Raw genomic sequence first — 25,020 nt, 5'->3', positions numbered from 1 at the left:
TACTGAAGAGAATTCATGGTACCTTGCACACGCTGAAGCTTCCCTGTACCTGCAGAAGCAAAACAGCCCCAAAGCATGATTGACCCTCCACCATGCTTCACAGTAGGCAAGGTGTTCTTTTCATCATAGGCCTTGTTCTTCCTCCTCCAAACATAGCGTTGATCCATGGGCCCAAACAGTTCTAATTTTGTTTCATCAGTCCACAGAACACTATCCCACAACTTTTGTGGTTTGTCCACATGGCTTTTGGCATACTGCAGTCGACTCTTCTTATTCTTTGGAGACAGCAAGGGGGTACGCCTGGGAGTTCTGGCACGGAGGCCTTCATTACGCAGTGTGCGTCTTATTGTCTGGGCTGAAACTTCTGTACCCACATCTGACAAATCTTTTCTCAGTTCCTCAGCAGTCACACGGGGACTTCTCTCCACTCTACGCTTCAGGTAGCGCACAGCAGTCGAAGTCAGCATCTTCTTTCTGCCACGACCAGGTAGCGTTTCAACAGTGCCCTTTGCCTTGAATTTGCGAATGATGCTTCCTAAGGTGTCTCTTGGTATGTTTAACATCTTTGCAATCTTCTTATAGCCATTGCCCTTCCTGTGAAGAGAAATCACCTCTTCTCTTGTCTTCCTGGACCATTCTCTTGCCTTCACCATGTTTGTAACCACACCAGTAAATGTCTAGAAGGAGCTGAGTATCACAGTCATTTTAAAGCTGCCTAATTGGTGCTTATTATGCTTGATTGCTGCTCGGTGACATCCACAGGTGTTTTCAATACCTGATGGAAAGCACCTGTATGAACCTCTGTTCTTCAGAGTGGTAGTCTTTAAGGGGTTGAATAATTGTGGCAATGAAGAAACCACATAAGAACCATTTACTACTGTATTACATAAACAATTGATGTCATTTTAGTTGCATTTGGGTAGTTACAACGTCCTTGTAGGATTTGATTCTGAATACAATTCCAAATGTACACTATAGTCCCTAAACCCCTTTACAGCATTGGGGGTTGAATAATTTTGGCCACAACTGTAAGTATGAAAGCATGAAGGTAAAAAAAACCTCCAGCCTTTAGAACCACTTTCAATGAATAGTTTCCTGACATTAGAAATTTATGGTCACTGCAAATACTTCTGTCTGCCAACTGCTAGCATGTCTGCGTAATTGTTTGGATATCTGAAAATTCGCCATAGATATCAGATGAAAGTCTTTTTATATTTAGATTGTGGGTAACCCAGATCGCTGCCAAATAACATCTGCAACAGTCCATTAGGGTCAGACATAAGGTTGGAATTCATCTGGTAGTCCACTGTTCCAGCTAACAGGAGTGGTGCTGAAGGCAAAACATACATTATTATTATACAGTATTTATAAAGCGCCAATAGTTCGCTCAGCGCTAGATACAAATGCTTCTTCATGTTTCTTTTCTGCCTTTTGCTTTTTAGTAATTGGTTTTGTATGTATTGCTGCTTATATGGTTATTTGATTTCCATAGTTGTCAAAGCTCCGTAGCACAGGTTGAGTGTGACATTGGATTCCTAGTTCATGTTGATCTCGGTGAACTGCTTCCTATCTCTGGTTGCTTGTCTATGGACAGCTCAACTGTACTAGCAAGGCTGGAAGTCTTTGATCTGTATTCATGCATCCCTTATTGTGGATCCTTGTGAGGCTTGTTTTGATACACAGCTGCCCTTAGTATATTTGTGCTGTAATTGTGTGTGTGCACAATGATTTGACTTTTATTTTGTATCCTGAAATTGGTAGTACTAGCCCTCCTTTTTGTCCATTAGTGCGCATATAGTCTGTGCAGTGTGGATTATCACTGTGTTTTGTTGCATGTACTTGCTAAACCTTTGTTACATCTCTGATAAGATAAGCAGCACTGAACCTGCACAGGATGGCAGTGTGATTGTGATTTTGCTTACTCTAAATTTAACCCAGAATTATAATTAAATTATTTTCATCTGTGCAAGGCTAAGGTGCTGTGAAGCAGTAGGATGCTTGGATGGTTCTACTACAAGATTGTCTCTCTATTGCTTCAAGTGGTAAATCCAAACATAAACTTATTTCATTGCAGTTTACCAATTCTTAGATGTGATGGTTGCATCAGTTTTCTTTTATTTTCACCTAGTGATCCAGCCAGTAAGTCTGTGTTTTAACAGAACAAGCCAAGCTCTCCTGCAGATGTAGCAGTTAGGCCTCATCCACACAGGGCATTAAACATGTGGCTGTTAGAGGCATTTTTTTCTGCCTCTAATCACCCCACAATGTTAGCCTATGTATCCTTGCACACAGGCATTTACAGGTACAAAAACAATCACTTGCACATTCAGAAGATGAGTGTTTTGGAGGAAAAAACACCTGACATGCCTAAACGCTAGGCATGGTTAGTGCTTGAGCATTCATTCTTTTCAATGGTCAGAATAAAATTCAATATTTTGGCCAATAGAATGAACTCCCCAATGCTTGACGCTCCTAAACATGTTTACTAAACGCCCGCTTTAGGCACTTTTTTAGGCTGTGTTTTCCTCCCCTGCAGCAAAGGGAAGGAACAGTAAATTTCGGATTTCAAATTCCCAAACTGCTGCACTAGCTGTGTGGGTATTAACAGCTAATCACCCATGGGATAAGTATAGCAGGGGGATGGGATGGGTGTAGGGTGTTCCTTTTTAATTTTTTGTGAAAAGGTGAACTTACACTTTTAGAACAGCAAAGCAATACCAGAAAGTCTTAGTACCCTCTTCATTTTTGAAAACGTTGTTCATGCTGCAATAAAAGTTTGTTTTACTGATGTGCGCTACAATGCTTCCACTCAGCTTATCGCACAGCAATGTCCATTGTACACAGGAAGTAGACCATCTTGTGCAGAGGAATGTGATTCAGGGCCGGTTCACATGCGATTCTGTGTAGTGCAATTTCAGCCCATTCATTTTGACCACACCAAAACTAGTGCATTCACTACTTTTTAAAATCACTACAATCGGATTGCATTGGTACAAAAGTACCATGCAATCAGGTGCGGGTACGACCTGCACTTGGGAGTGTTATTTACTATTGACATCCGCTGCAAAGCGCAAATAGAGTGCATTTTGTATTCAGTGTTAGTCAGCCCTCCAGGATTCAAATTGGCAGAGCAGATCTTAAAATAATGACGTGAATAATGTTCATTGTTTCATTTGTAATCCGGTGGTCAGAATTGTGCTGACATACCCTCCTGCAGTCTCCTCCCCCAGCTTTTTAAAGAAGGGCATAAACTCACTTTATTTTTTTTTTTTCTTGTTCAACCAGAGGGTTGAATGAAAATAACTGACAGATCCCTGCATCCACTTAAGCAATGGTCCACCCTTCCCTGTTGCACTGTTGTATTCTAGGAAGGGGACCCCTTCCTCCTCCTTTACAAATAAAGTCAGAATACACAGATCAGCCTTGCTGCTATTTGCTGCACGCTATGATCAAATGCTGGGTTTTCCAACATTTCTATTTGGCAGAAGCTGGTCATTAGAACAGAGAAGAGTACACATGGACTGAAAGTTGGCTGCTTCCTGCTAAGCCCCTTATGCAAATGAGAACAAAGGTCATGTGATCGCTTATAAAATGAAAGCGTATACACAAACTTTTTGCCTTGTGTTTCTATTGTGAACTGAATGGGTTGGATTGTTTCACAAGGTAAGTGTTCACATATACTTTTACATTTTCTAACATGCTGCCTGCATAGTTCGGTTATTTCAGAGGCAGCAAGGTAATATAAATGGGGATCTTGCTATTATCTCCAGCGTCCTAATCTTATCCTGCAGGCATTTCTAGGTCAGTAGGGTGCAATGTGCATCTTCATTAACTAAGTCCCCTTTCATTGTAAAGAAACCTCCCCCGACTTAAGGTGGCCACTGATGGATAGAATTTTTAACAAACATTCCTGGGAAAAGTCTTTGGAAAATTTGTATGAAAAGTCTTAAAACATTTGTTTGTCGTTGAAAAGAGTTTATTTGCTGTTAACATTTGATTTTGGAATGAATGGACTTTACTAAACCAAAACTGCATACACTATTTGAAATTGCCTTGAGAAACGTTTTCCATACTGCACCTTCAAATTTCCCCATCACTGCAGTCAAAAACCAACATCAATTCAATCCATTAATAATTAGAAAACCGAACAGACGTTCTTAGAACTTTTTTTTTTTTTTTTCCTTCAAAAGAATTATATTTTAAAGTTTCATATATATCAATGGATAAATTAAAGGCAGGTCTCACTCTCCTGGTGGGAGCCAACTCCTTTAAAGGCACAGGAACACACTGGATGCCCAGCAGGAGCACAATGGCAACTGAAGGCGTCCAATGTGTCTCCGTGTCTTTAATCTATTAACTGCTATATGTGTTCCAACTTGGAGATTCTCAAATATTGTTAGGACCGCAGTATGCAGAGGAGCCTTGACATAGGCACTGCAGCTATCCTATATATTTGCAAATGTGTGCAACTAAACCTTCTGTTTTTAACGTGAATTGTTAGTCAAATCAGTTTTTTTGCTGGTAAGAGTGCTGAAAAACTAGTTTGTTGTGCACTGCCCTTCTATGTGCACCTTGCTGCAAAGGCTAGTTATAAATTGGGGTAGTTCCAATCGTTTTGTACAGCTTGTTCACTGGATAAGCTTTACAAACCTGACTAATAAATACAGGAGGGGGCGGGTACAAGACCAGTCACCCTGCTCAAGGAGAAGGGAAATTCCCATACAGAGGTAAAGTGCAGGATCATTTTCATGCTGGACTACTGCACAGATCTGAAAGAAATGCATGAAGAACCCCAAGGGGTTTATTTATAAAACATTCGTTTGAAGCTTACAAGCATTTGTGAAGGCTGCGCAAAGTTTTCATGTATTTTCTGTAATAAATTAATTCCTTTCATCTCCAGCTCTTTCTAGTGGCCAACTTGTATATTTTCTCATTGAGATATTTCAGAAAACTAGTTGGGGCTGACGATCATAGAAATTATTAAACTATTACAGAACATAGAGGGAATTTTTTGCAGCCTGCACTAATGCTTGTGACATTCATGCAATTAATATTTTACAACTAGACTTCAAAGAAGAATATACATGTCTCTTATATTTTATACGCCAATCTTTTTATTGAAAAGAACAAATTATTATTATTCAGTATTTATATAGCGCTAAAAGGTTTGCTCAGTGCTGTACATTATAGTGGGGGACAGAACATGAGACAATACAGAAACAAAACACGAGGGGGTCAAGGGCCCTGCTCTTTTGAGCTTACAATCCAGGTGGGAGGGGATTGTGGTACAGGAGGAAGTGGCTGTGGGGGACGGAGTGGAGGAGATCGGCTGTTAGGTGAGGGCGGGGTAGGCTTCCCTGAAGAGATGGGTTTTCAGGGTGCGCCTAAAGGTGAGGAGAGTAGGTGACAGTCTGGTGGATTGGGGTAGGGAGTTACAGAGGATGGGGGAAGTCCTGGAGGAGTCATGCAGTCGGGTGTGGGAGGTGGAGACCAGGGAGCTAGAAAGTAGGAGGTCTTGTGAGGAGCAAAGAGTCCGGGTTGGGTGGTATTTGGGTATCAGGTCGGTGAGGTAGTTTGGGGCAGCGTTATGAATGGCCCAATCTACTTATCCCTCATGACAATCTACTTGTCCCGATTTTAAAAATAATAAACAATTTTAACTGAAGCTTTTAGGAATTTGTGTGGCTTTTAAAAACAAAAGGGGCTTTATGGTGACTTGAACTTTAAACATTTTTTAACATTGCCCTGCTTATCTCCTCACCTCAATGCCTGTCTCCAGCACCGCACCCGGGAACTAGCAGGGAGGGGAGAGACCTTGGACTGCATTGAAAGGGGAGTGTCAGTGTCACGACTCTCAACGCTCAGCAGAAGCGCATCTGCTGAGCAAGTAATGAGGTACCGGCCCCAATGAGAAAAATAAATCCTTCAGGCTACCCTTCATGGGTGTAATGCAGGACTCCTGCAGGCTGTCATTGTAATCTGTCCGAACCTCATACGGGCAGGCAGTTTCACATTGACGGGAAGAATCAATGAACTACCATGGTGCTGTTCCGTTCAGAACTACAAACCGAAAGCCTCAAAGGATGTCGGTACTTGTAGTAGATTTTCGGAAAGTGACAGCAGGCGCAAGGAACTTCTCACTGTACTGCTGTCACACAGAGGGCTTGGATATCTGAGCTGCTGCAGGAGCAGGAACATGTGTTCCACCCTAAATATGGGTGGAACATGTAACCTGTTCCCAAAGGTGAACTTATCCTTTATTCCTTTTGCTGTGTTTCTTTTGCACTTGTTTAAAAAAATCATGTTAGGCCTGAAGATTACATAAACCCCAGAAAACCTATTTTCTGAAAGCAGATACCATAGAGAATAAAATAGTGGTAGTTCCAATTTTTTGTCACACAATATTACCACAAAGGTCTAAGAAATGTAAAATTTCAGTAAAAAACACACTTAAGTTAATTTTAGGGCACACAAAGGAAATAAATTACCCAATTTTTTGATGAAATATAAAATAAGGATGCACCGAGTAGATACCCAATATAACAAACCTTACATTTGCATGCGCTTGTGAAATGACAAGCTTTAGTACCCTATATTTTCTATAGGCGACTCTTTTAAAGCCCCCTCTAGGTCATCAGTTCAGCTTTATGGAGGAGGTCTAATGCTATAATTATTGCTGTCATTCTGGCATGCGTTGTGATATGCAACGTGCATCGCATATGGTTTTATGCATAGGTGCCCTGACGTGTGCGTTTGTGCATATAGGGGGGGCTCAAATTTTTTAGGGGGACAGTTGTGTTTGAGTGTATCTTTGTGTCATTTTTTACAATTTAAAAAGACTTTTTTTTTGCATGTATCCCCTGTGTTCCATTGAATGTAATGCAGTGCACATCACACACTGCATTACATTCTTTCCCGGATTTGATGGCCGGGAAAGCTGCCAACCGTGTTTGGGATAAAAGCATTTTGGCTTCTCCTAAACAGCCATGTAATCTAATGTTATACACTGTGGGGGTTATTTTTATACAACTGGAGAATGCAAAATCTGGTGCAGTTCTTCATAGAAACCAATCGGCTTCCAGGTTTTATTGTCAAAGCTTAATTGAACAAGCTGGAGTTAGAATCTGCTGCAGCTGTGCATGGTAGCCAATCAACTTCTGATTGCTGCAGTTTTAGTAAATCTACCCCTATGTCTTTATGACAGCTGAATGGTTATATCTGCTATTGCTTTATATCTCTGCCAGGGTATAAATGTTTTAATTTTTGTTTTTTTTGGCAACTACGGCTTTGAAGAATTCCGGTTCCCATAATAGGGAACCTAACAAAGTCACATTATTCCTAAATCATAAACAGTTTTTAGAAAAACACAAGCTATTATCACCCTGTAAATCATTCAGGAGCAAATATCAACTATGCAAAGAAAGATGCATCTGTTATGTTGCCCTGAACTGTGGAAGCTGTGCCCCAAAAAAGCAAGCAAGCTAAAGTCTAGTTGCCAGTATTCCCTTGGGTTCTCTACAATGTATCTTTTCTCAGTTAGGCTACGTTCACACTTGCCTTGTTAGCAAGTGGCAGACAGGCGTTTGGGAAACGGTAAAAACGCTTCCCAAACACCTGGGAAAATTCTGCACATTGCAGCACATGGTGCTGTTCAAACGGGAGCGTTAGTGTCGCAGCAAAACGGACGCCTCTGGTCGAGTTAGGAGGAAGCCTCCTATTAAACTTTGCGGTGCGATTGCGGGACGTTTGTGGAGCGTTAATGCCATTCAAACTTCGTTATAGGCATTTGTGGGGCGTTTTTAACACTGGGCAAACGGCTAGCAACCGCCGCTAAACCGCGTATGCGGCTTTTGCGGAGCGTTAAAAACGCTCTAAACGCCGAACCAATGCTTGTCAAACGCTATAGGGGCGTTTGGCAAGAGTTGGAAAAACAGTCAAGTGTGAACGAACCCTAAAGGACTTAAAGGGCTTACCATGGCTTATTCTGTACTGTCTCTCTATTGGAGACAGCCATCTAGGTAGAGGGGCAGAGCTTTACTTTTCATTTCAGAGCTGCCTCCTTGATGACAAGTGACCTGATGACTGATGAAAAAATAATTAAGCAGAGGCAGGGGAGAATCGAAAAGCTTACATCTCCAGATGGATGAAGCAGACGCAAGTCCTCGGGTTCTGCTTCCAGTATAGCTTCCTCACCAGCAAGGAGAACACTGGGCAGCATGATATTGACATCACTAAATCTCATCTGCTGTAACAAGCAGGTAGAGGTGATGGTCCCTTAGATCTCACACTGCAGATTTACAATTAGGAGGCTGGCTGTTTTTTGTAATTAAGACAAAAGGTAGATTTTTCAGAGTACTGCCTAAGCAGCCCATAGATAAGTCCGTTTTTCATTCTACCAGCTTTTTGAATGGGAAGAAAACTGACCCTTTGAGGTGAATGGGAGAATCATCCCTGCTGAGCTATTGTGTTCTGACAGCAGGGAGTCTTCTCTGTCAACAGAATACACTTATCAGTGTTGCAGTCTAGAGTCTGCATCACTCATCCAGCAGGGAAAATCTGACAGGGCAGTTTTACAGAAGTCCATTAGTTGAAAGATTTCTGTATAACCACAGTGCCCATACATGGATTGAAATTTGTCTGCTCCCTGCTGAATTGGCTGAATTTTGATCCATGTATGGCTGGCTTTAGGCACAATTCACATTTCTAGAAGTTCATATCTTCTCTTTTGAGTTCAAGAGCAGGCTTCCCTTTCATACTTTGATGTTTTGACAGCTTTTGCCACTGTGGAGTAAGTGTTTTTTTTTTTTTTTTTTTTGTAGCTTTGATTACTTCCACTTGGTCAGGGTCTCTACCCAGCCAGATAAGTAACGTATAAATGTGTTTAATTGGAACCACTTGTAGTTATTGAAAATTACTTTATTTTCTTTCCTAGTCTCCAATATATGATGGGAAAGTACCACACTGGCACCATTATTCCTGTTTCTGGAAGCGTGCACGGGTCTTATCTCATGGAGATATTGATGGCTTCACAGAGCTTCGATGGGAGGATCAGGAAAAGATTAAGAAGGCAATCGAAACAGGTGGTGCCTCAGCAGGTAGGTGCTTGGTTTGACTAAAACTTGTTTTCTTTGGGGCATTAGCAGGCCTCTGTTGAATTAGCTCTGCCCTCTGTTGGATAGACCTGAAGTAAAGACTTGCACCTGCCCATGAACAGGAAGTAGAAGTTTCAGTTTAGTCTCCTTGGAGGTTGGTTGGGTTCTCCAGTAAAGTGAACATACACTGACTAAATAATCGTACAATTACCTTGTTTTAATATTTTTAAGGGGTGATTTTGTATTTTTTCAAATAATAAAACCACCTTGAATAAATGCAAACCGGGTAAGATTAAGAGTAAATGTACACCTGAACATGTAAATTCATTATACTGTTTCATATTCTATGCCGTCTGCATACTGTTTCAGATGGACCGAAGAATATCTTGCAGGCTACACTTGTGCAATCTGTTATAAATGTGCTGAAGTTGAAAATGGAAGGAAACAAATCTCTGCATATGTAAAATGTTTAAGTAAAATTGCTGTCAGGAAGGGTATTTATGACAGAAAAGACCCTATTGGTCTCTTCTGTTATAAGTTTCCGCCTGCCTGACAGCTGTCATGTACGCTGAACTACGCAGGCCACATACCCTCCTGAACCATACAGGCCATAAAAGGCCATAAAGGCATGGATGAGTGAGTTTGGGGTGGGGGAACATAACTGGCCTGCACAGAGTCCTGACCTCAACCTAATAGAACACCTTTGGGATGAATTAGAGCAGAGACTGCGAGCCAGGCCTTCTCGTCCAACATCAGTGCCTGACCTCACAAATGCGCTTCTGGAAGAATGGTCAACCATTCCCATAGACACACTCCTAAGCCTTATGGACAGCCTTCCCAGAAAAGTTGAAGCTGTTATAGCTGTAAAGGGCGGGGCCAACTCCATACTGAACCCCGTGGACGAAGACTGGGATGCCATTACAGTTCATGTGTCTGTAAAGCAGGCGTCCCAATACTTTTGGAAATATAGTGTGTGTGTGTGTACATTGCTCAAAACAAATTCAAGGAACACTTTGAAAACACATCAGATCTCAGTGGGGAAAAATATCATGCTGGATATCTATACTGATATGGATGGGGTAATGTGTTAGGAACATAAGGATGCCCCATCGTTTGATGGAAATTAAAATGGTCAACCCACAGAGGACTGAATTCAAAGACATCCGAAAATCAAAGTGAACAAATTATGCAGCAGGCCTGTCCATTTTGCTGAAATTTCATTGCAGCAAATCAAAATGGAGCTCAGTAGTTTGTATGGCCACCACGTGCTTGTATGCATGCCTGACAATGTCAGGGCATGCTCCTAATGGAACGACAGATGGTGTCCTGGGGAATTTCCTCCCAGATCTGGACCAGGGCATAAATGAGCTCCAGGACAGTCTGAGGTGCAACCTGGTGGCGTCAGATGAACCGAAACATGATATCCCAGAGGTGTTCTATTGGATTTAGGTCAGGTGAGCATGGGGGGCTATTCAATGGTATCAATTCCTTCATCCTTCAGGAATTTCCTGCATACTCTCACGACATAAGGCCAGGCATTGTCGTGCACCAGGAGGAACCCTGTGGGTTCCTCCACTGCACCAGTGTAGGGTCTGACAATGGGTCCAATGATTTCATCCCAATACCTAATGACAGTCAGGGTGCCATTGTCTAGCCTGTAGAGATCTGTGCGTCCCTCCAAGGATATGCCTCCCCAGACCATCACTGACCCACCACCAAAAATGGTCATGCTGAACGATGTTGCAGGCAGCATAACATTCTCCACAGTTTCTCCAGACCCTTTCACATTTGTCACGTGCTCAGGGGGAACCTGCTCTCATCTGTGAAAAGCACAGGGCATCAGTGACAGACCTGCCAATTCTGGTGTTCAATGGCAAATGCTAAATGAGCTCTATGGTGCACGGCAGTGAGCACAGGGCCCACTACAGGACGTCGGGCCCTCAGGCCACCCTCATGAGGTATGTTTCCGATTGTTTGGTCAGAGACATTCACACCAGTGCCCTGCTGGAGGTCATTTTGTAGGGCTCAGGCAGAGTTCATCCTGTTCCTCCTTGCACAAAGGAACAGATACCGGTCCTGCTGATGGGTTAAGGACCTTCTACGGCCCTGTTCAGCTCTCCTCGAGTAACTGCCTGTCTCCTGGAATCTCCTCCATGTTCTTGAGACTGTGCTGGGAGACACAGCAAACCTTCTGGCAGTGGCACGCATTGATGTGCCATCCTGGAGGAGTTGGACTGCCTGTGCAACCTCTGTAGGGTCCAGGTATCGCCTCATGCTACCAGTAGTGACACTGACCCTAGCCAAATGCAAAAGTAGAGAAAAATCGTCAAAACATGAGTAAGGGAAACAAATTGTCAGTGGCCTCCACCTGTAAAACCATTCCTGTTTTGGGGGTCATCTCATTGTTTCCCAACTAGTGCACCTGTTGTTAATTTCATTAAGGGTTAAGAAAAACAACCTGCCCGGAGCCTGGAACTACATGTCCCGGGAGTCGGGTGATATAAATTCATCAACTCTTTGCTGTGGTACCTAGTCCATTTGCATTGCACTGTGCTCTTTGGGGACTATGTATTCCATGATTCTCTTGTGTGTTCCACTGATTGGTCCTCTGATTCTAACTCTGCTTCCAGAAGAGGGGAGCAGAATCGGGAGTGAGTGGGGAATTTTACCAGGATTATAGAAATACTTCTGTTGCGAAATAGTCGACAAGCTGATATTGATAATTTTGTTTATATCTACAGGGGCTGGCGGAGGGGACGCCAAAGGAGGCAAAGCAGATATGACACTGAATGATTTTGCTACTGAATATGCAAAGTCCAACAGAAGCACCTGCAAAGGCTGTGAGCAGAAAATTGAGAAGGTAAAGTGAATATAATCAAGTATAGCTATCAGCGCAGTGCCTGGGACTGGTAAAAGCTGAGAGATGAAACCAAAAACAAGTGGGGAATTTTATTGCAAAATTGGGGATGAAAGAAATCAGGTAGCAAATGTGCAATGTCCTTTTGTCTTTTCCGGTCAGTGGAACATGTCGACGGTGCTTATGCTTATCAGATGACGTTTTCCCGGAAACTATATATGCCATCATAACCTTTAATACTGTACATCACGACACAGCAAAAGAAATTTACAACTTTAGTCAGAAGCACCTGTTAAGCGGGCACCAACAATTTGCCCTATTTGAAGCTGCATAAGCTGTGACATGACCTGTATTACTAACCGTGCACACAGTGAATGATGCAAGAGAGGCTTCCCACCTGTTAGCTAGGTGTCTCATCACACAGCGGAAGCAAAAGAATGTTACATCTCTGCAGCTATCAATGAGAAACATGTCACTTTTACACCTTCATATCATGTAGTGTTTCCTTTTTTTTTTTTTTTTTTTTTAATCTAATTCCTGTATGTGCTACAGGATGTTGCATCACATCATAAATTAATGGCTTATATTGCTGGAAGAAGGTTTAGGTTAATATCTCTGCAGCATTTCAGGTTGATTGCAGTCTTTTGTATTTTATATAAAGATGACACAAATGAACATATATATGTGCCCAACTGTTCTTAGCTCATCTTATGTCTTTAGGCAGTTGAAGCCTGATTGTTTTGAGGACTTCACCACACTGACACCTTGTCACTTCTACAGTCAATGAAATGCAGCTTTTACTTACCACCTTGCCCCCTCTTGTCGAAACACTGCTCAGTCTTGTTAGCGGAGGAACCATCTCACAGGTTCGTGCAGCAAGATAGCAACACCATAGGAAAAGATGAGTTTAAGCAATTTTTGTGCTGGCAAGTTTTTGCCAGTGTGATGTGGCCTTTAGATTGTTGATATTTCAGTTGCCAAAGACATAAGGTAGGTAAATTTTATTAAGCTATAACAATGACTCTGAACAGTGTAGTCAGATGGTTGAAAATCACAATTGTTATGGCATATAGCACATGCATTATTGCTTGTTTTTAGATTTTTTATGTAGACTTCTATAGATGCATATGCATTAAAGTGGAATGTTTCCACTTGTATGGTGGCTGGGCAGGCTCTTTCCTTAATGTGCAAGTATGCATCCACATACCTAAACATTATGGCACACTTTCCTGCTAGTGTGCTCTTGTCTACCAATACAGTGCCCAAGGCCCTCCTTCATGGCTGCTGACCTCTTATGACAGCCTTCCAGGTCTGCCACTGAGCATCCATAGAGGATGCAACTCATGTGCGCCTGAGTTGCATCTTTCACATTGGCTTCATTGTAAGATGTTAGGGTTATACAGTGTATACAGAAAGTATTCACAGCACTTAACTTTTGCCACAATTTGTTATCTTACAGCCTTATTCCAAAATGGATTAAATTCATTTTTTTCCTCAACACTCTACAAACAATACCCCATAATGACAACGTGAAAGAAGTTCGTTTTGAAATCTTTGCAATTTATTAAAAATAAAAAACAAAAAAAAAAAACACGTACATAAGTATCCACACCCTTTACTCAGTACTTTGTTGAAGCACCAATTACAGCCTCAAGTCATTTTGAGTATGATGCTACAAGCTTGACACACGTATTTTTGGGCAATTTCTCCCATTCTTCTTTGCAGTACCTCTAAAGCTCCATTAGGTTGGAAGGGGAGCATCGGTGCACAGCCATTTTCAGATCTCTCCAGAGATGTTTAATTGGGTTCAAGTCTGGGCTCTGGCTGGGCCAGTCCAGGACATTCAGAGTTGGCCCGTAGCCACTCCTTTGTTATGTGGGCTGTGTGCTTAGGGTCGTTGTCCTGTTGAAAGATGAACCGTCGCCCCAGTCTAAGGTCCAGAGTGCTCTGGAACAGGTTTTCATCAAGGATGTCTCTGTACATTGCTGCATTTATCTTTTCTTCAGTCCTGACTAATCTCCCAGTTCCTGCTGCTGAAAAACATCCCTGCAGCATGATAATGCCACCACAATGTTTCACTGTATTGGCCATGTGGTGAGTGGTACCTGGTTTCCTCCAGACATGGGGCTGTTATTTGCCTTTTACTGAGGAGTGACTTCCGTCTGGCCACTCTACCATACAGGCCTGATTGGTGGAGTGCTGCTGCAGAGATGGTTATTCTTCTGGAAGGTTCTCCTCTCTCCACAGAGAAACGCTGGAGCTCTTTCAGAGTGACCATTGGGTGCTTGGTTACCTCCCTAGCTAAGGCCCTTCTCCCTCGATCACTCATTTTGGCTGGGGTGCCCACTCTAGGAAGATTCCTGGTGGTTCCAAACTTCTTCCATTTATGGATGATGGAGGCCACTGTGCTCATTTGGACCTTCAATGCTGCAGAAATTTTTCTGTACCCTTCCCCAGATCTGTGCCTTGATATAATCCGGTCTCGGAGGTCTATGGACAGTTCCTTGGACTTCATGGCTCGGTTTGTGTTTTTGATATGCAATGTTAATAGACAGGTTTATGCCTTTCCTAATCCTGTCCAGTCAACTGAATTTCCCACAGGTGGACTCCAATTAAGTTGTGGAAACATCTCAAGGATGATCAGTGGGAACAGGATGCACCAGAGCTCAATTTTGAGTGTCATGGCAAAGGCTGTGAATACTTATGTACATGTGTTTTTTGTTTTTTATTTTTAGTAAATTGCAAAGATTTCAAAACAAACTTTTTTCATGTTGTCATTATGGGGTATTGTTTGGATTAAATTCATTTTTTTCCTCAATATTCTACATTTTGGAATAAGGCTGTGACATAACAAAATGTGGCAAAAGTTAGGCGCTCAGAATACTTTCTGGACGCACTGTACACTGTGCATGCATCACAGGGGATGTACACTAAATAAAATGTGTGATACAACAGGAAGAAGTTTTCTAACAGACTTTGTATATCTATCCCCCACAAAAAAAAAAACTTACTAATTTTAATTCAGTTTTACATTTGTATGTGTTTCTTCTGTGCAGGGTCAGATCAGATTATCGAAGAAAAGCTTGGATGTAGAGCGACCTCAGCTTGGCATGATTGATCGCTGGTACCACCCAGACTGCTTTGTAAGCCGCCGGGAAGAACTTGGCTTCCTACCAATGTATAGCGCTAGCCAGATGAAGGGTTTTAGCATTCTGAATGCTGAAGACAAGGAGGCCCTAAAAGCCAAACTGCCTGCAGTGAAGAATGAGGGGTAAGTCTGTGCTGAATAACATTAAAATGTACTTTAATCAAAACATGGACATAGAAAATCTTATCCTTATAACTGAAATTTCACAGAATGATTGCTTACTCTCTAATAACAGTGCTGAGTCTTTTCTTTGTATTTATGATTTAAGTGCCTCTAATCATACCTAGTGTTCCTAGCCTTCCTACATACTTCCTGTTATATGGTGACCACACCAATTCAGTGTATCACTACTATGCAGGGCTGTTGCCAGGCAAGCACATCCAGCCTGCATCTTGTCATATTCCCACCCACCTAAGCCAGTTTCTCTTTCCAAAATGCCCAATGATGGTTTGGGGAGCAGTATCATGGGAAAGCCTCTCTCCAGCAACCTTTAGGTTCATATTAATGTGTCCTAGTGGGGGTGCACAAACTTAGAAATAGCCATAGAGTGGAAATTAGATGTTCAGGAACTAAAAAGGTCAAAAAAGGCTTTTCACATTATTCAATAATAAAATTAAAAATCGCCATCTACTTTTACTAACCATATACTTATAAAAGCTGTGTGTGTGTCTTTATTTTTTTTATTTTTTTCCCTTGATTTTCAGCCACATATAACTTAGAGATTTATTCATGTCTCTATTCATTAATACATCATTACATTTTTATTTTTAATGCAAGCTGCGTAAGTAACTCAAATTGACCTCTTACTGAACTGCAGCAGGGAAAATCAGGCCTCCTGCCCTGCCAGACATAGCCATGCTGTGCAGCAGACTTGTGTAAATCTCAGAAATAAAAATCATTTGGCAGGTGTAACAAATTCTTCTGTGTATTTAACCATTTGCTTGGAGCTTAGCTTTATGTATACTGTCAATCTCCCTTCCTGGTTCTCTTTGATAGAGGGAGGGGACATATGTCTGTTTGTGGTTTTCTGCTGCTGATGGCAAGAATGCTTCTTGTTGTAAAACATTTGTCTTGTTTGTAAACTAATGTAGATGAGATACAGAGGTTTGATCTGTCCACTTGGTTGGGGCAACTGATGTGCCCCCACACAGAAAGATGTTCTTAAATGTATTCCTGAAGGATTTCAGCTTGTAGACATACATAATGGGGTTGAGGGCAGAGTTTGCATGAGTGAGTATGATTCCGATCTCCAGGATCACTGGAGGAATATAACAATTTGGGCAGAGTAGACTCACCCCGTTCATGATGTGCAGCGGAGCCCAGCATAACATGAAAAAGAAAATGATTGTAAATAGAGAAGTAGCCGTTTTTAACTCCTTCATCCCTGCCCCATTCTTACCCGCAGTGCCGTAGTGGGATCCTGCCACTGTCCCGTGTAACTGCCTCTTGACGGCAGAGTAGATCTTGGTGTAGATGATCATCATGATGATGACAGGCAGATAAAAGTAGACAATGGAAAAAAAGTACACCAGATACGTCATGTCAATCACGTGTGTGAAGATACAGTAACCATGCTGGGGTGGTGGTTTATGCCAACCCATAAGTGGCATCAGCCCACTAAGAAATGCCACGATCCAACCTGTGATGATCAAAATGAGGGTGTTTGTGGACGTCATGATGCTTTTATATCGTAGAGGGTTCAGAATGGCGATGTACCGGTCCACAGAGATGGCCATAAGGCTGAAGGTAGAGCTCATAGTAAGCATGATGAGGATGGAGAGCATCAGTAGACATACTTCCAGATTATGTCGGGGGATGCCTATGCTAGTGAGAATAGCACAGGGGATGGCGAAGGCTCCGACACACACGTCTGCCACAGACAGTGACACCAGGAAGTAGTTAGTCACTGTCCACAGCCTCCGATCATGAATGACTGCGACACACACCAGAATATTTCCTAATGCTGCAGTGACTGCAATAGTAATCTCCCCTGCTGTGTAGGGTTGGTCCATGGAAAATATTATAGAGTCAGTAGAGGACTGCAGACTGTTGTTCATTTTCTGTAATGTATTCGGTTCAGTTGCAGGTAAAAAAAAACTAAAAAAAGGGAGAGCAAGTTGAGGAAAGCTATACGTGTATATAAACATCACATTTTTCTGACTAGGACCCCCAAAACATATACATTCTTTTCACATATGACTTGTTTACTTAAGTAGGAAAAAAATGCCCCACAGCTCCATTTTAATCCTTGTTATCTTTTAGGCCCAAACTAGGTGGATAATAATTATAAATTTAAGTACTGATCATCATTGATGAGCTATCAATCACTCATGCATGAAACAACTGGTTTAAGCTTGAAGCTCATTGAAGTTTAGCTACTTCCCTTTCGACCAATGTATGCATATGGCTGGATGGGAGCTTTGCCATTATGGGTGGAAGTACCAGCACATCACTTGTGAGCCTCGTGAACACCCTTTGGAGCACACAGTAGCGTGATGGTTGGCCATGTACCATGTGATCACTGTGACCAGTCACAGCGAATACAATAGTAATAGTAAACACAGGCTTTCTGTCATAGAGCCGATGTTTACTATGATCGCTGTTATTTGTCACAATGATTACATGGTACACGGCCAATTAAACTGGCCCTGTTACGATGTGATTTCTGTGACCAATCACAATGGTAAACATGGACCACACTAATGAAAGCCCAACAGTGTTAGAAATGATTGCTTATACAGTCATCATTTCTGTTCCAGTCTGTGTCACCAGACCAGTGTATGCCAGCAGCAGTGTTCCTTCTCGCCACCACAGCAGTTGCATTATCACCAGACCAGCTTAAGTCAATAGTGGTGTCCTTGATTTCTGCCACATTAGTCCCCAGTTTTACCAGACCAGCCTAAGCCAGCGACAGTGTTCCTGATCGTTGCTACACAAGCCCCAGTGTAATCCGACCAGTTCAGCGAGCATCAGTGTTCCTAATCACTGCCACCAGTGGAGCATTGCCTCTGCCTGCAGTTTGTACTAACCCTAGCCTGTATATTGATCACGTTGCCGCTTTGACCAATCCTTTGCCTGTTTGCTGACCACATCTCTGCCTGCCACCTGAACTGACCAATCTGCATGTCTTACCAACAACGTTCCTGCGAGACACCAGTCTCATCCATCTCCTGTGGACAGCTGCACTCTTGGAAGCACAGGTTCTCTTTTTGTTTTTCTTTTCTTTAGCCTCATGTACTTCCTGGACAGTGAACATGGCACTCCTGGGGCAGTAATGTATCAGTAGGCTAGGCTTGCTTGGCTTATAGGATCAGGGATGGCTATAGGTGACACTACAGTAAGCTGTGTTCCCTGACTCCTTGGTTGGAGGCAACCTTTATAATGCATTGATTTTGGAACAATTGGCTGATTTGTGTGACACACCAGATACAATGTACAGTACATAATCAGTCCAAACGGTGAAAGTCTCATATGTGGTATTGCCATATGTGGGAGGAGTTGTAATTCTAAGTATGCCCATGTTGTGTGTGTAAAAATATATTTTATAAATTGACAATTATTTTCATTTTCTTTCTGCATTTTGCAAAAACTTGTGGCAAAAAATGAAGCCTTCAAAAGACTCATCATGCCTCTTAGAAATACCTTTTGGGTTAACTATGTGTAATTCTTAGTATGCCTACGATGTGTTAGAAATATCTAGTTCATTGACAACGTTGTGTGTTAACCTCCCGAGTGTACTTCGGGGTAAAGTTTCAGCACCACAAGCGGTAACCCCGAGCTACACTCGGAAATACCTTGCAGCGCTGCTCCGGGATCTCTTCTTCACTTGCCTTGTCCTGCGCTCCCGCGATGTCCCTCCTGCAGTGTCCCCGGCAATGTCCTCCGGCTGATGCCGGCATCTGTCTTCTGGGTTCCGTTCCCTGCGACGTCAGGACGTACGGGGGATGGAATCGGCAGGAAATTTAAAAATGTGATTAAGTGAAATTCACTAAATACACTAAAATCACATAGTATAACATTACTGTATCAAACCATTTCACATACATGTTGTCCCGAGTGCTTTGTCCTGTGCCCTGCCTGCATTTTTACCGTTCTTTCTGCCTGGAAACTGAGAAATGTCCATGGCGTCCAAAATGCGTCCCTTTAGGTCAAAATCTGTTTTAGACCAGCTAGAGAACAGCGATCGTAAATTAGAACCACTTGCAGAATTGAGTGATAATGATTCGTGGGGAAATTTGGCAACAGACACTGAAAATGTTTTTGCGACTTTGCTCAGTGATGTGCGAACTTGGCGCTGTATTTAAAATTTCAGTGTTTTTATTTTGATTATATTATTGAGTTAAATTTATTATATTAATTTTTATGATTATTAAATTATAATTTATGATTTCATGTTTCAAATTTTAACATACCCGGGATGTTTACTAGACTGTTGTTTGGACAGATTTCAGTGCGTTTTTCCTAAAAATTACAGGCCTACAATAAAAAATACATATTTCCATGCAAAAAATGTAATGCTTTGAGCACAGAAATACTGACATAATCAGATCACTAGGGAGGTTACAAAAGACGTGCTATGCCTTTCAGAAAATACCTTGGGGTGTTTGCTTTCCTAAACGTGGTCATTTTGTGAGTTTCTCCTCTCCTGGCACTTCAGGGTCTCAAAACATATGAAAGGTAGTCAGGAAATTCGTTTACTAATTTTATGTTCCCAAAGGTACTGCTTGATTTTAGGCCCCTCTATGCATCTAGGCTGTAAAAAATTCTACTACACATGGTTATCTCCATGCTCGAGAGACACAGTAGAATACGTTTTGGGGTGTAATTATAATTAAGCCTATGCTCTGTGTGTGTGAGAAATAACTTATTAATATGACAACTTTGTGGGGGGAATAAAACTAATTTCTTTTCTAAAAAATGTACTACTTAAAAAAAAAAAAAAAAAAAAAAAAAAAAAAAAACAAACTTGCTGTGCCTCTTAGGCCCCTTTCACACACATCCATTCAGTCACATTATTTTATTTATTTATTTTTTTCAAAGAAAAAAACGAATTCAGTTTTACATTAGTTTCTCCATCTGTCTTCAGTTCAGTTTATATCCATTCCGTTTAGTTTACATTAGTCTACATCCATTTTTGCATCCCTTTTTTCTTAACTGTTGCAGAGACTAATCAGAGGTGACAAAAGTATAAACAAAAAATTTCTCTTGCCTAAAAAGGGACATAAACAAAACAGATGGGATGAAAAAGCAAGACTTTTGGACTATTTTCCTTTTATTTAGCAAATAAATATAAACCCCTTGTGTGATTTAAACACCACCAAAAGAAAAAAAAAAAAAAAAAGAAAAAAGGTATAAAATTAATTTGCGTGTTGTCATGCAGTGTGAAAGTGTTGAAATCTGAAAAATGGCCTAGACTGGATGAGTGAAACAGTCTGGGCTTGAAGTGGTTAAAGAACAATTATAATTTTTTTTTTTTTTGCTTTTATACATTATTCGGTCCTTATCCCATCTTTCTAGCTGCTCTGTAGCACTAACTTGCAAGGTCACAGGGAGCCGTGCCTTAGCCAACACTGCAGCTAGCAAGGAGATAGCGAATGTCTGTCATATTTCCAGCACTTGCCCATGACACACTGGTGAGACGAATGCAGAGGGACAGGAAGCTGTCACACGTCACCTCCCTCTGCATTTCGCTTGCTGGTTCCTTGGGCAGGTGCTGGAAGCTGGAGACAGCTGCTCACTGTTAAATCGGTTGTCACCTTGCTAGTTGTGATGTTGAGTGGCCATGTGGTGGGGGGAGCCCTGGGTGATATTGTCAACAATGCAGCTAGTGTTACAGGGCAATGTGCTTTCTTCCATCAGGAACTGAACAATGTAAAAAAGTGATAATTTTTCTTTAAACCACACTAGCAAGAGATTAGTATCCCAGTTTTTTTTTTTTTGTTTTTTTTTTCCAATCCTGAACAGTTGATTGGAGAGCTGTAGGTCTGGCTCAGCAGCAGTTGTGTCCGACCACTAGAGGACTGCTGCACTCACACAGAAGAGAGAGATCGCTGCAGCTTATTGTGGGAAAAGAATTCTACAGCTGGGGTGTAATTTACAATTAAAACAAATATTGCTTGCCCATTCTCAGCAAACGACTTCCTATTGGGGGCACTGGTCAAGGGGAAGGAGCCAGGAGTGTCAGCAGGGGACCTGAGAAGAGGATCAGTCTGCTCTGTGCAAAACCGTTGCACAGCACAGGTAAGTATGACATGTTTGTTGTGCTTGCAATCGGAAGCAGTGTTGTCAGTCCAGCCAAGTTATTCTCTGCTGGTCTACAGAACACCTTCAACTCAAGGAGATGAGTGGAGCTGTATTGATGTAGTCCAGCAGTGGTGAACTGTGCTGGGCTGATAATTATTTTTATTATTCTAGTGAAGCAGAGTTATTGTTGGCTCACTACATTTCCTAAATTAGGAAAATAGATTTCTGGCAGGTCAGTGAATTTTTTTTTTTTTTCTTTGGGATAAACCTTAGGGAAATATGCATGTATTGTTGAGATGTACTATAATGTATACACACTGAAAATACTCAATGGCTGCTCTTTTTTTTATTCTTATTACTTCTCCAAAAATTAATATGCATGTGGGATTTTGGGACAAGAGAATGTTTGTTTGTTTTTATTTGGGTTGTCCTACTGCCCCGAGTGCTTAAAACTGTCTGCATTTATCTCGGCTAAACCTTTTCTCCAGAAGAAAAAAAAAGTTACTGCAATTGCTTTAAATGTGCTTGCTATCCTTTAATGTGTAACTAAAGGCAAAACTTTTTTTTTTTTTTTTCTGTTTTGGATAGGGTGGAGAGGGATTAGAATCCCTGCCTGTTTGTATTGCTGTTTGTGCTCCCCTCTATTTTTTTTTTTGTTTACTATTACCATGTGAAAGTAAAAGAAAATCCAAAATTTTGAGTTGTCCCCAGAAAGGTAATAAAGGGGAAATCTTCGAATGGCAAACTCTTTGCAATGGGACCAAGATGGTGAAAACAAATATGACAGGGGTTCCAACCCTCCCTTTCTCTATGCAAATTGAAAAGGGAAGTTTTGCCCAGAGTTCTACTTTAACTCTATTGCTTACTTAAAGCAATTTGTAAAGTGTTTTTTTTTTTTTTTTTTAAATCTAAAAAAAAAAAGTGGTATTGCACAGAACAGCCAAGAACCTCTTCTGGGGTTTCCTGATGGCATTCTAGACTCTTCTGCATGTGCCACTATAGCAATAAGTTTACTATGGTGGAGTGGAGCATGTGCAGGCTTGCTCTTGAGCTGGGTGTATCCATAGAGAGACACACAGCGCTGCCTGGCCCCGCTCCCTTCCCACAGAATTTGAATGACAGCAGCAAATACAAGGGGGGACACAATTACTGGGACATTTTTTACCTTAACGCAGGGAATGCATTAAGGTAAAAAAAAAAAAATCTTGCCTTACAAACCACTTTCAGGTCCTCTTAAATCTATATATGCATGTGAGATTGCGCTGTCTTTATAGGGTGCCAATGTTTCTGTTGAATTTCACTGCTAAGTTAAAGTGGAAAAACAAAGGATCTACTGGCTAGATCCACAGGTACTTAAACTTTTTTAAAATGGGACTCAGGAAAGAAACAAACAGCTGTGTAAACCAATGACTGGTATGCTAGATGACCCCCTATATTTTATTTTATTTTTTTTTTTGCCCATAGTTATGCATTAAAGACCTCTAAGATTCTGTAGGTGAAATGTGAGGGTGCACTTTGACTATCCTCCTGTGTGGAAGCTTTGCCTTTATTGAGAATTAACTAGAATGATATTTGATCTGCTTGTAAAGTCACGTGCTGGCAACAGTAATGGAAATATGATAATATAAACACAAGCTATTCTGCCTCTATAGCTTATAAAACATGCAGAAATAATTCAGCTGAAAATCTAAATACACTATCCAAGACTTACTGTTAGTTCATGTTTTGCTGCTGGAGACAATTTCAGGCTTGGGATTGGTTGCAAGGTTCTGCTGTGCAGTTAATGGAGATTGTGGACTCTGCCTCTCCAGGTTGGTCAGTGCTGCCCCCCTCTATTTATGAGTGTTTATTTTCTCAGCTTTATGACAGGCCAGCTGCTTCACATCATCACTTCAGTAAGGTGTTGATAGTAGATTTTATTAATGACTGTATTAATTAGCCTTTGAGGCACTAATACCTTGTAATGTTCCACCCTGGAGAGTAGTTAATATCCATTTTGAGAGATAACAAGCCTCACAGCTTGCCAAGCAGATGTACTAATTGGGGATATAGTGCAGATGGGATCATATTTCACATTACAAGTTAGGGCCCTGTGATTGTCTACCAATTTTCCAGCATTAAAGTGATATTAAAGGTGTGGAGGTTTTTTGTTTTATTTTTTTTTTGTTTATAACAAACACGTTATACTTACCTGCTCTGTGATGTTTTTGCACAGAGCAGCCTTGATCCTCTTAAGTCCTCTGGCCGGTGCTCTTGGCTCCTCCCCTCCTGACCAGTGCCCCTAGTAGCAAGCTGCCTGTCATGGGGGCATTGGTGCGTGCTTGCCTCCTGAGCCCTGCTCTATGCATCCATAAAACACATGCCACACTGCAACCCCCCACTGGCTGTGATTGACAGCAGTGGGAGAAAACACACAGAAGGTTTTCTTTACCTCATGCATAAAATGCATGAAGGTAAAAAACCTACAGCCTTTACAACCACTTTAATGCTGGACTCCAAGTATCTAAATACACAGATGAAATACATATAACTGCTGCAAAGGATTTGTCCATCTAGTGCTGAGATTTAAACAGGTCTGCTACATAGCCAGTTACCTGACTTTCACTAATGAAATTAAGGTTTACTTTCCAGGTTTTTCCCACCTACAACTGTGAATGGACAGTGAAAGAAGGAGCTGCACACATTGATTTTGTTATATGCTACATTACAGTCAGCATGCTGTTTGCACTACAGCACAGCTGATTGGCTCTTTATGGTGCTTCCCCCTTTCCCTGGTTAATTAGCATGTATGTGCCAGTCCCTATAGGGTAAATAGAACAGTCGCCTTTTGTGATGAACATTCCCAGCTCTTCGTTCCACTATAGCCACCAGCGTGAACACTGCACCACTGTGAAGATAAATTGAAGGATCATCAGATCCTTTGACCCCTAACTATAGAGTGCCAATATACGCCTTATTAAAACACTTCCATCCAGACTCCTGTATTTCAAGCCAGACCACATATATCATCAAAGCCTCTTCAGAATGGGTATTTTCAAAAAAGAAGATGCATTTCTTTCTTTTTTTTTTTTTTTCTTTGGTAGGAAGAGAAAAGGGGATGAGCTGGACGGATCTGCTGTGTCCAAAAAGAAACTAAAAAAAGAAAAGGAAAAGGAATCTAAACTTGAAAAGCTGCTAAAGGTAAGATATAAATTATGGATCAAACTTAAATTGGTGGTTGTTGTAGGCTAAAGGTAATTTCTTTCTCGTTGAGAGATGCAGGAAATGTTTCATCTTCTGGTTTATACTGCCGCCTACTAGAAGATTGGACGCTGGCAAATAAAAACTGTATGGTAACCCAGGATAACCCCTCCTACTGACATCTTGTCTGTTTTTTTTTTTTTTTTTTATTCCCTAATGTCCTAGGATGTCTTTTGTTAAGTGGGGAAAACTATTTTGCTAGCTTTTTTTTTCTTACTCTTGAAGATTTTTTTCATCTTCAATCAAGACTCTCTACATCACTGCTAGAGCTTGCCTCTTCTATTGCAGGTCAGGTCAGTCCGAGCACAGGGCACTACCTTAAGTACACATGTCGCTGGGCCTCTTTAACAATTCCCCATTTCTTACTGGTTTCTACCATTAGAGGGGTTAATGCAGTGGATCTGAGCGCTGATGTCATTTGCTGGGTGGAGTGTCACTTG

General features: G+C 41.5%; 1 protein-coding gene and 1 pseudogene across 1 annotated transcript in view; one reads left to right on the top strand and one right to left on the bottom strand.

Annotated features, from left to right (window-relative positions):
• Nucleotides 1-25,020, top strand: part of PARP1 (poly(ADP-ribose) polymerase 1) — a 78,089-nt gene that overhangs the window by 11,838 nt on the left and 41,231 nt on the right. Inside the window, exons 2-5 of the mRNA XM_089685098.1 lie at nucleotides 8,933-9,095; nucleotides 11,834-11,952; nucleotides 15,006-15,220; nucleotides 24,424-24,520. Of these exons, the coding sequence (XP_089541224.1) occupies nucleotides 8,933-9,095; nucleotides 11,834-11,952; nucleotides 15,006-15,220; nucleotides 24,424-24,520 (594 nt within the window). The remainder of the gene's footprint in view (nucleotides 1-8,932; nucleotides 9,096-11,833; nucleotides 11,953-15,005; nucleotides 15,221-24,423; nucleotides 24,521-25,020) is intronic.
• On the bottom strand, nucleotides 15,340-17,124 carry LOC149456428 (adenosine receptor A1 pseudogene; annotated as a pseudogene).

Source organism: Staurois parvus, unplaced genomic scaffold (genome assembly GCF_062004578.1).
Source record: "Staurois parvus isolate SC_StPar_1 unplaced genomic scaffold, SC_StPar_1.0 ptg000362l, whole genome shotgun sequence".
NCBI classification, from domain to species: Eukaryota; Metazoa; Chordata; class Amphibia; order Anura; family Ranidae; genus Staurois; species Staurois parvus.
The sequence above is the reverse complement of the archived record's forward strand: the minus strand, read 5'-3'. Positions and strand labels throughout refer to the sequence as shown.